The sequence below is a fragment of the Pomacea canaliculata genome, linkage group LG8 (assembly GCF_003073045.1).
Source record: "Pomacea canaliculata isolate SZHN2017 linkage group LG8, ASM307304v1, whole genome shotgun sequence".
NCBI classification, from domain to species: Eukaryota; Metazoa; Mollusca; class Gastropoda; order Architaenioglossa; family Ampullariidae; genus Pomacea; species Pomacea canaliculata.
Window position 1 is genome coordinate 6,005,035 of NC_037597.1, and position 12,337 is coordinate 6,017,371.

General features: G+C 36.3%; 1 protein-coding gene across 1 annotated transcript; it reads left to right on the top strand.

Moving 5' to 3' along the window:
• The first annotated feature begins 665 nt into the window (after positions 1–665).
• On the top strand, positions 666–11,087 carry LOC112570325 (endoplasmic reticulum membrane-associated RNA degradation protein-like). The gene is given in 19 exon segments (XM_025248710.1): positions 666–1,327; positions 2,699–2,847; positions 3,152–3,259; positions 3,620–3,709; positions 4,494–4,591; positions 4,976–5,119; positions 5,451–5,508; positions 5,695–5,991; positions 6,594–6,617; positions 6,847–6,999; positions 7,256–7,261; positions 7,263–7,412; positions 8,061–8,141; positions 8,455–8,525; positions 8,656–8,796; positions 9,133–9,202; positions 9,679–9,869; positions 9,992–10,105; positions 10,417–11,087. Coding segments are annotated over 19 exon segments (2,247 nt in total). The 5' UTR covers positions 666–1,179; the 3' UTR covers positions 10,571–11,087.
• The last annotated feature ends 1,250 nt before the right edge of the window (positions 11,088–12,337 follow it).

Consider the following 12,337-nt stretch of genomic DNA (forward strand, 5'->3'; position numbering starts at 1 on the left):
TGGGGCATAGATAGGTCATCTGCTCTCTGCGACCCTGGTTCCAGCAGCTTGTGCCAGAAAAGCTAGTGCAGTAAAAGTGTCACATAAAAGTTGGGGCCCTGTAATCTGAGGCAACATGCTCTATAAATGAAGACTGTTGGTGGCAGGGCTCTTAAAGATTGAGAAGTTCATTTGAGCATACTTTTTTACAGATTTGATCAGATCTCACAGATGGCAGATTTTTATCAAATGAAGTGTCATACAACAACAGAGCCATAAAGTAAGTCAAGCTGCACAGTAAGTAAAATTATATTTTTCTGGTTTTTCCTTTCAACTATTAATGTAAAAATTATTTTTTCAAATTTATTATTTAAAAACCCCACCTCTTACACACACAGAGATAAATAAAGGCAACAAGTTTCAGTGTGTGAGAAAAAGTTTGCATGGGTATGTATGTTAAGTGTGAAGATAATACACATATATATATCATTTAAAGAAACATGAAAGTACACAATGTGCAATAAAATTACCTTTATACTCAACTAATAGAATAGATACTGCATGCCTACTGAACTGTCAATGAACTGCAAATGTTTTTTAAAATCTACATTTTGGGAACTGGATATGGAATGGTGGGATTTCATGTACTTTGGCAGCAGATGGCCACTTTATCAGTTGATACACTACTGCTGTGTACCATGACTTGGGCTATTTAGCTGTGCCATTTTGCATTTTCTTTTGCATGATTTCTCCTTAAATGTTAACTCGATCAAAACACAAAGACCTATAATATTCTAAAGAGACACAGAAAACTAGAAAGCACCAAAAACATAAAGCACGTAGCATAACTTATATTGTAGTCTTCATCGTCAGGATCTTCTAAGTTCAACACACAGCGATCCCATACCTATGACAGGGGTTACGTTCAATAATCAGATATCGTGAAAGTGCCCAGGATTGCGCATTGACAAGCGCTATCGTTGACGCCTACCTAGTGCCAGCTTCCGCTTTCTTATCCAAAAGCATCCTTTTTAATGCATCCTAAATGGCAACCAAGGCAGGTGACCCCTCCAACGTATCTGTTGAATCTTCCAATCTAAACTACTCCACATTTGCTTTTGTGCTCGTTTAGAATGTCCATTGACAAGGGACAGCACTCGTAAGCCCAAACTAACAAGGGAAAGAACTGTAGGTCGAAGCATGGAGTTACTAGAAGTACACGACACAGCGCTGTCAGAATCTGTGCGGCGTTTGCTTTGCATTCGAGGGATTGTTCATACCCAGGATGAGTTAGCTATGTCATCTGACAATATTCTGAACTTTGAATATATCGCTGGACTGCTTCCAAGTAAGCGAGGGTTCAAAGTTTCAGTGACAGTGAAAGCGTCAACTCTGTGAAGTCTAGCTGTTGGCGACAAGCACACACAAGCTGACACAGTTTACATTGAGTTGACAGTACAAATGTGATTAATAATATCCAAAAGGCATTAAACGAATTTTTTTTTTTAGTTTTAATGATATTGTCTTAAATTAACTCAGGAACAAATTTGAAATAGGTGGCTGTGGGGTTAGCATCCACGCTCCATTCCACCAAAACTCCGCGCGAAGCGTCCGTTTAGTTACATGACTTTACAAGTCACTGTCTTCATTTTAAACGATGTGGTAAGGGGAAAACTAAAATATTTCTATCACCCTGTATATTAAAGGCAGCTCATTAATGGCACATACCTGCATGTCCCACTTTTCTTTGTTCAATCTGCTCGGCTTCACTCCCCTTTTGTTAACAGTAATACTCTATTCAACCACACAATGAAATCAGCTACACTTACCGGGAGCAACTGTCGTTTGTATGTTGAGATCAATATAAGGCGAATCTATGCAAGTGAATTTATCTTTCTTTCCTCTGCTCACAATGCGATACACAGCATTCAAGATTTCCATAATTTTTGACCATTTAGTCCCTTTTCACACAAATTACATGTGCGACTGCTTTTAATCAGTGAGCACGCACATATAAACTCCAAAAGAACTTCAAAATGTTTCATAACAACAATAACACTGGTCAACAAATGTTTACAAAAGTCATGTTATTGAAGTAAAATTTGTCATTGTTTTTTTTGTGTGCTCAACATGAATATGACAATCAAATGCAAAACCTCCTCAAGTAATTATTGTGTACATCACTAAATGCATATTAAATTAACCTATGGTTAAAACCTGTAAAAAAATTAAGTCATAGACTAATAATTTCAGTGTTGATCAGTGTAATAAATGCATATGCATATGGTTTGTAGCTCTTTCATCCAAAATAAATCCCTCCATAGGACAACCATATAAAAAATTCATTTTTTTTCCTTCACCAAACCACCAACTGTTCTAAAACAGTAGATGACATTGTTATTCTGCCCCTACAAAATAAGGCTACGTAATAAAACCCACCATTAGACAGGAAACATCCCATGACCTTTGCATTATAAACATCATATTCCTAACTCAAAATATCATAATTGAGCCTAAACTCAAATTGAAAACAAGGTAGTAACAAATAAGGACTGGTAGGAGGTATTATTAGTTTAGTTAGTTTAGCACTTGTTACTCCTTGAGGAACATATATAGGGCCACAACAAAGGAGGTACTATTATGACAGTTACAAATAATACAAGGCAGCATGTTTGTAGACTAATGCTTTTCACATTTATACTTTTTTGTACATGTTCAGGTGATGATGGTACACCAGGTTACTATGAACAAGCCATCACTTCTCTTGCATCAGTCTTTACTCGCTCCCAGCATGTGATAAATCATAGTGCAGCTTGCAGCCTAATGACTAGCATTCAACCATTCCTCATGTGGACAGGAAATGAGAAGGTATAAGGAGATTTTTCATTCTTAACTATTTACTGATTGCATCATCATAAACTGTGTCTTTTTAGCAGACGAACAAGAAATGCAGAACTGTAAAGACGTTACTTTTATAAGGTAAACATACAACAGTTAGTTTTGAGAACACCAAGATTGTTACCATACTATTTTAAGGTAGTGTGGAGTACTTGGGACACTAAATACACTAGTACCAAACGATTTATTTCAAAACCTGTTTTAGAATAAGAATTTGATTAATCTACATGCATTCTTCATTGGCACTGTAATGTCTTGCCTCTTTAACTTGCAGATGTTTTTGGATTGCCTTATTTTTCTGAAGAGGAGTCAGAATGCTCCTTGTTACAACCATTTGGTCCTTCTGCTTATAACAGCAGGTCTTGAAAGAGGACTTGGAAATGTACAGCAGCAGTTTTATATCTTATACTACAAAAGACATTGTTTTCTTTTGTTATCCCAGTCTAACTTTATCTCCTTGTTATTTGTGCATATGCACACATATGGAATAATGCATAAGCATGTATATTTGCAAACTATTTAGTGAGAGAGTGAACAAGAAAAAAGTAGTAAGACTAAAGACTTCAGAAAGCTTTTAATAATTTAGATTTGCATTTTCTTTACATTTCATTTATACTTTAAAGGTTTTTTTAAAATTCTGAAACATTTTATTAGCTTTAATGGTTTTGTTTTTGACTTTTCGTGACTGCTGTGGATGCATTCACAGAGTATTGAATAACTTTGCTTTTTGTTTGTTTTTCAGTTGTACCTTACAAAGGGGACCCAGTGCCCATCAATGCTGAAAGATTTACTGGCAACTAAGGAGCTTAAGGAGATTCTTGGAGATAATGTGGTAAACTAATAACTCAGTTTGAATAGCATGCATGCTTTGTTCCTTCAGATAAATAACTGCTTTCATCTCCATTGTTTTTTACAATAAGTTGATTAATTTGATAAATGACTTGAAATGAAAAATCTTTGAAAGAGCTTGAACTGTGTGTGAGGTAAAGGTTGTCCCTTGTCCTTTTGGCTTTGGAAAGTGATGTGCTACAGCCCTCATTTATGTCTGGATCAACTTTTTTAAGGGTGGTGCCTGTCTCTTATCTCTTGTTGCATTGCCTTCCCCAACACTTAAAAGTCAGATACCCATTTCACAGCTTGCTTAACTGAGGGAAGCATGCTGTCATACCATGACTATGACTGCAGAAGATTTAAAGAGATCTTCAGTTGATGTCTGATACATCAAGCAATTTGGGTGAACCTTAGGAAGAAGCGCACTCCGTCTGGTATATGTTCAGACCAATATCTGCCTTCCTCAAGTCAGTATTCTCCTAGGTCCCAGTTCACCTTGAAATCAAGATTCTCATCAAGTAATATCTGGCGAATTGGGGGCTAATGATGGCACAAAGCTCAGTCAGGCTTGTAAACTGTAACAAGGATTATTCTCTACATCTACCATTATGAAAAAGAAGAAAGTGATATTTTAAAGTTTGCTTTGTTTACTAAATTGTTTTTGGTTTTCAAAATTTTAATTTCATTATATGTGTACAATCACTTGAATGTTACTAGCATAAATTTCAAAGATGTCTTTTTTGTTACCAAAGTCATTTTTGTCTTTGTGTCTTTGTTCTAAAAAGATGCAGATCCTTCGTGTGTTGATTGGCCCACCAACATCACTGAACCTCAGAAATTTAGCATGGCATGGGTTCCTGGGAGACTCAGAGCTACCACATAGGTTTTTGTTTTTGTTCTTTTATCTATAGTATTTTAAATAAAATTGATTTTATACTTCATTACTCTTTGACTTACTCTTATTAAAACATCTTCTTCAGTCTTAATTTTGTTTTAGCTAATCATATTTTCATCTATTATCAGAATTAAAGTTTTTTAGATGAACCTTATGGCACAATACAGTTATGCATGTTTTTATTCAAAACGAGCAGGAAATAACCGGTATGCTTCTTGAAACTTCTTCTTTTCTTTTTATGTTCTGTGTGCATTACATTTGTTACTTAAGAATGCTAACAATTGTCAATATTTATAGCTGCAATTTCCATTAGTAAAAAAGCTTCTTAAAAGCAACATTTAAGTGTTTTTTATGTTGATGTTATATTTGCAGGTACTGTTGCTTTCTGCTGCTTCTATCTTCTAGCATTGGTTGTCTGTTGACATCAAAGAATAATGTATGTGACATGCATCACATTCAATATCGTCCTTTTATTTCCTGGTGTAAATGCTATGCAAGAAAAAATGTTAATGCAGGGTAAGCTTTTTCAAAGGATATTTTCATTATTTTTGTCTTTGTGTTTTTTTCCATTTAATTATTTTTATTTATTTAGAATACCTGACCTCCATAGTAGATTAATAAAAATGTATAATTACATTTAATCTTTCATTTGTTGACTTAAGTTTACAAACCTGTAATTGATCTTCTCATGATATAATTACTTTCAAGGCAGCTATACAGTTTTTTTAATGGCACTTTTCTTGATTTAGGTTATATCTCATTTGTTTTGGGTTTTTTTTTCAAGAGACTGCATTTTCTGAAGGAGTCCTTGAAGATATTCAGCAGGCCATTTTGTCATCAAAATTAGTTCAGTCACAGACTATAGGCCAGTGGGAGTTAGCCATTCATCTCTATATGGAAGGCAGGTATTAAAACCATCTAGATTTTGTATTTAAAAGCAGTTTATAGATGATAACAAGTAAGCCATTTCTTAATTACCGTATTTGTTTCAAGTTTCAAGCCACAGCCAGAGAAATATTAACTCTAAGAATTAGGGAGGGTTTTTCTTTCATAAGATTTGCCTTCACTACCTGTAGTAACTATCATTTCAGGAGTGGTTTTTTTTTTTTTGCCTTCATTACTCTATCCACTCCTACTTTTTTTTCATTGCTTTTGATGCAGATCACATTAAAACATTTTTCTTTAAATTTTCTGCTAAAAAATTATACCTTATCTGCAAAAAGGTTAATTTTTTTATTCTGAAACATTATTTTGTTAATGAAATGTTTGGCCATGCTCTTCATAGGTATGGCTATAGCCTTGCACTGCTTCTGCCGCTTTTGGAACATTGCTGCAGGAAAATATTTGCCACTGTAAATGGTTGTCCAGAAAGAGTTTTGACAGCAGAGGTGTGACATCATTTTTTTTTTAATGTACAATTTTTAACCAGTCTCCTTGAACATGCCACTTTTCAAGGGACCACAGTGAAAGCAAGAAAGCATTGAATAATTTTTGTTTTTAGTGGCAGCTTTATTGTTATTTTTTTTATTGGCGTTCTTAACTCACAACACCATTACATCACTGGAAGCTAGCATAATGAATGAATACACAGCAATGCACAGCATTCAATAGTTTTAGCTAAATAGCAGAGGTGTTGCCAAGGTCTACCATCTGCTGGACTGCTTTTTCTGTTCTTTGGTTTCTCTGGATCTTGAATTTCAAGGTTTTTTGTGATTTTATTGTCGGCTTTGGGATCCACCACTCCACTTGTGTCACGCTTATTCAGTTCAGTAGCTGACAAGTGTGACACTAATATGGCAAAATAGTGAAACACTTGTTCAAATAATATGTTGTGCACTTCACCTGTGCATGGTAAGGAGAAAATATATAGCTGCTTGCATTTTTCTCTCATCCATATGTTCAGAGGGAAAGAAAGTTAATTCTGTTTAATGAGATGCCTTGTGTAAATCACATTCAAAGATGATGATTGTACTTTTTTTTTTTTTGTCAGTCAACCTCTGCTGTACACAACCTTCACTGAGGTAATATTTTACTCTTCTCTTACTCTGTCCACATTTTTATCTGTCTTTTTTTAAATTTCTGTCATTATTACATTATGTTTGCTTTTTTTAAAAGTCAGGTACCTTATTGCTTTGATCCTCACTTTAATGTACATGTTAATTGATAAAGATTCCTCTTTTTTAAAATGTTTCAAAATTTTATAACATGAGGGAAGTATGATTGAAATGGATACTCTATGATAGAGGGAAATTTTAAGGAACATCTCTCTGTTGTCAGTGATGAGTACAAAGTTTGTCTGTCATACAGAATTAAAATTTGTTATGCAGATGCTTGATCAAGTTTTGTCAGATGGTAGTGAGAACCAGCTTCCAACCTTTTTAGGGTCACCTTGCATGGTGAGTCACTCTTTCAACTTTCTTTTTACCTCTTCCCTTCACTTATCTACATATTTCCCATTTTTCTGCCTCCCTTTCACATTCTATTTCTCATGCACACATGTAGACATATGTAAGCATACATAAAAACTTTATTGTGAATGGAAACATTCAATATAAAGGATTCGAAAAGTAAGTGTAAAAAAATATTTAGTCTAATTTTAAAATATTTTCAAAATATTTTCAAAATATTTTCAAAAATATTTTTGACTTGCAGGATTTCGCTGCTGGATCTTTTGTCATACCCAGAAGGGCCCCGCGTGAGAGATCGCCTCAGCCATGGGGAAGTAGATTTCCAGACTGTTGGCCATTTTATGGTGGACCCATTCATATACCTTGCTATATTTTTGGCTGATAAAACAGCAGCACATATGGTATGTTGTCAATATTAAACAAAACTTTAAGTTAAATAATTGTATTAGCAAAATAATATAACAACTTTGATCTTTCCCAGCTGAATGCAGCCTAACAATCTCTAATTTGTAATCGTATTGGAACAAGGATGTCAGATATACATTTTCAAAATGTTGTTAGACAGCATAACACTTAATGTTTAATACTTGGATCATCTATTCTGGCATAAAAAAAATGCACTACATATGACACAAACCACATGCTGATGAATGTTATATATATAACCTAAACCCTCACGTGTATCAATTATCAAGAAAAATAGTTACACTGTGCAAAATGTACTTTTGACTTTTGTCAGTCTGTTTAACAGTCATATGCATAAAAAAATGTTCATTTTAGACATGATCAACTGCTGCGAATGAAACTTTGTAGCCCTTCTTTAATCATGACATCAGACAACTAAGATAATGTACCTCTTTCTGCATCCTAAACATGTTAGCAATTTGTGTGATAGGAGAACAAAATTTTCAGCATATTTTACTTGTCTAATACACTTGTTATACATATTTATTTGGTTGTAATATTGTGATATAACTGTATATCATTTAGACTTAAATTAGGCCACTGTTGTTAAAGGTGTAAATTGTGCTGATTTCCTTTAAATTTAGACGCCATCTCTGAGACAAATGGCTGAGAGAGTGAATACATACAAATCTCATTTTCATCCCATTGCTGTCTTAAAGCAAAAGGTAAAAGGCACCTTTATATCGTAAGTGAAAATTAAGGCTACATATATTCTTACACTTTGAATGCATATATATATGTTTGTGTGTATATCAGTGGCGTAGGAACCAAGAGGTAAGGGGGCAGCCGCCCCCTCACAAAAAGATACTGAGGTTTGCCCCCAAGGCAAAGCATCTTTCTATTCCACTGTGTATGTGAATGAAAAAATGTATGCAATAGCTGTCGATATTTATATAAAATAAATGAACATATGAGAAATTGTTTCATTGAGAATTTATAAGAGATTTAATGACTAAATATTTGTTATTTATATTTTAGATAAACAGTCTTCTGTCAATTCTTGATGGGACTGAGAGCCTTGTTTTCCTCACCCCTGACTTGGAAGATTTGTGAGTATGATCAAAGACTGTAGTTTAGAAAGATGCATCATAGGGCACAGTCCCCTATATAAAAAGTGAAGATTTGTAGTGATATTTAGGTTACTAAAAGAGTTGAGCTAAACGCATTTTCTTTGTTCAGAAGCCAATCACAGGACCACAGTATATCGCATCAGGAGAACCTCTTGTTAAAATCAACACAAAGGGCGGTCTCTAGGCTCTGGCAGCATGAAAAGTGGACTCAAGGTGTTAATGGATTTCAGCTGGAACATTTTCTCTCTGGGTTAGTTATACGTATTTGTCTTCAGTTTTGCAACTCAAAAACAAATATTTTCCATCAGCTCTTTAACTCTAACCTTTCACTCCACTGGGAACTGGTCACACTGGAAGTTATTATTATAACCATTTAACAAGTATGTTTTATTTTCGACAGGCATTTTAATCAGGTTTCAGATTGTTTTATTACATTTTTATTTTATCTCACTACTTGTTTTATTTGTTTTACTGGCAAGCCAGATTTGATCATTAGAAAGAATTTTGTTTCTGGACATTTCATTGCTGTTTCTTTTAAATTTTGCCATCACATTTTAAATGTACTTTTTTTTCTTATTTTAACTAGGTTCAAACTGAATGTTGAACCTTTGCACAATTGTTCAGGACAACATTTTGTCACGTCATTACGTTGGCAGGTATGTTGTTTACAAGTGGAATGCATGACATGTGTACCTACATCAAGATGATGATGGAGACAGAGATGGTAAAGAAGAGGCTGGGATGGTGATTGGTTAAGGCTCTCTGTGACATCTACTACTTTCTACAACAGTTTTATTATTTTATTGGGAGAAATCAGAATGCTTGAATGAATATGATGATTTAAAACTATGTATTTTATAAGAATATTATCACAACTCTCACTGCTCTTTACCTTTCCTTCTTTTATTATCCTGGAAATGGCATATTTTGACAAAAATAGACATTATATTTTAAGAAAAAGATGATATAGAGTATATCAATAATAATAATAATAATAATAATGTGCTTTTCTTAAAAACAAAATCATCAGGTTTCACGGTAAAAGTGTCAGTTGTTGACTACGCAAAATACTTCTAATTCGAATGTTAGTTTAACTTTTATACTGCAGTCTGCAGTCTTAACGATGTTACAGGGTGAAACAATGTCAGATGCACCAGGCCAGATGCGAGAACAGGAGTATGTAGGACTGTTGATAAGAATTACAGATGAGTGCTGTACAGTGGTTCATCAGGTGCAGCAGATGCTTCAGCAGCGACAGAAGCAATTCTTTGACAAGCAGTTACGATCTCGACAGAGGGACAACCTTCAGAAGCTACTGTTAAGGTATGTGCGTGTGAACGCGTGTACGTACGTGTGATAGCATCCCTGTCTATCTCTAGTAACACCTACATCAAAATCCCAGCGACTTATCTTCAGTTCACCAACATCTTGTTTCTTGGTGACAGCGTCCCCTGCCTTCAAGTCTTGTGCACACTCACAACAGCGGCGGTGTGCTGGCATCTGGCTCTTCTCCACAACTTCTCCTCCTTAATGCCAGACACAAGGAAATTGCTGCAAAGGTTAGTCCTGCCTTTGGCATCGAGGCCGTAGGTTTCCTTTGCTCTTTAAAATAAAAGTGGTTGCAGTTTTGTATGAACGCTTGCAGATCGTACAGGTTGTGTAGTACATGTGCCTAGTATGTCGGCCTCATTAAAGACCTGCAGATAGTTCACTATCAGTGCACATTTCCTTGATACATAGGACAGTAATCCTCGGTTAAAGGAAGCAAAATCAATCAACTAATTAAATAAAATATTACTGCAACAAATTAAAACAACTAATTGTTCAGATGAAGTGTAAAGGCTTCAAGTGGCTGGCCTTCTTGTTACAGACACCTAAAGCTGTGTCTTCAACACTGCGAGAACCTCCGCTCAGACACAGCACCCGACAAGAACAAGTGGACGGAGGGAGTCGAGCAGATGGTCAGATTCCTTCCAAAGTTGGAAGAGTTTGTCAGCAAGTGGCCCGAGTTGACTCACGTGTGATATTTGCCGCCCAGAGGGCTTAAAAAAGGGGCAAACTTCAATTTTTATGCATTAAGACAATTACAGTGAGGTGGTCAGCAAGTCTGCTTTCTCCTGTTCCTGTCTCGTGTGTTTGCATGTGCGCAGCACACTCTCGGAGATCGCCGAGTCGCTTATCGAATGAAGAGTAAGCCGTCTGCTGGCGGACGGCAAGCATGAGGACTTGGTGACGAGGTCCACAGAACCACGCTCACCCTTTGTTGCAATTTGCTAAGCTGCTGGTTTTTTTTTTCTTTTGGTGGGGATTGAGGGGTGAGGATGTAGGGAGTCTAAACAAGTGAGACTGGTGTGTTTGGGCTGACTCGCCACAGAAACTGGAGAGCCAGACGTTAAAAAAGAAAGCCATAGTTGTTCGTTAGAATGTTTCAAATAGCTTGTTTGCTTTGGCTCCTGAAATACCTCGGGTCGTTTTATATTATCGGGCTCAAAAAGCAGGTACTTTTTGAAGCGATTTCCGAATAAAAGCTGTGATAATCTTGAAGCGTCGTTGGAATTTATTTGATTTATTAAGTAGTTACACTTCGTTATAAGTGCCAAAGGTCCCACGAAACAGCAACATGACAATATGTCCAGTTTGTTTTGTTTTGCATTAGGGTTCAGGGTTCTGTTAATCAGTAAGCTAACGACTCCTTTGATACCTACCCGTGATACTATCGGTGGATACTGTCCAGTTTTGAGCCTCTCCAAACCTTATCATATCGTCCCATCCCCATACTTCCTAATTTTTCTTTTAAAGGAATATCATTTTCTTCGGCTTTTGTTGTACTTCGTTTCATTATTCCGCAGCCACCTTCCACCTTGTGGTGGCTGACGTACTACGGTGAATACCACTGGACATCAGTTCACGACAAGCGACTCGTTTTTCACGAGGAGCAATAACCAGGCCTCCTTCTGCTCTGTTTATTTCTTACTTCGTCGATACTTTTGTTCCATCTATACGAAACCCTTCTTACTCTGTCTTCTTTTCGATACCGGGCGAGGGAAAGGCTTGGAAGTGTTTTATTCTCGCCCTTTGACCTGCTTCTGTTCAGGTAGGATAGGTTTTGCTCTACGTCATCTGTGATCTGTGAACTCCGGCTAATTAGCGAAGGCCCAGGAAGATAACACATATCAAAAAAAAAATGTTCAGATGCACGATGGATACTCGGCGTTTACCTACAGGCTGGAAGGTTGGTGTTCAGAGATAAAAGCTGGTTAGTGTTTTTTACACAGGGTGGATGGTCAGATTTTAGACGGTCGTTGTTCACTCAGGATGGAGGGTATGTTCAGACATGGGCTCCATGGTCAATGTTCATTTTCAAGTTAAATAGTCGGTGTTCAGACACAGGCCTTGTGGTTTACTCCTACAGGAACAGAATGTCGTACGTAGTGTGGCCAAGGTGCAGAGCATTCTGTCTGCGCTTAGAAAAGTAATTTCCAGCATTGTTTGAAAATTAGTTCATGCAGGTAAAGCATATGTGGTATGTTTGCACGCCTGTTCCATCAAGTCATGCCGTTAATTTAATTAATAAAATTATCATAACCTTTAATACGTGTTATAGTGCCGCCAGATAAGTGGATAATCAGAATAACATGAAAACCCAATCACCTGCCGACATACAAGCATAAGATAGAGATAAACCACACTTTCCTACCTCGGTTTCCAAGGCAACAGTCCAACTAGACATATTAGGATGCCGAGGCAACGTGACACGGAAATTCGAGACCTTTGGCAATGTGAGACAAATG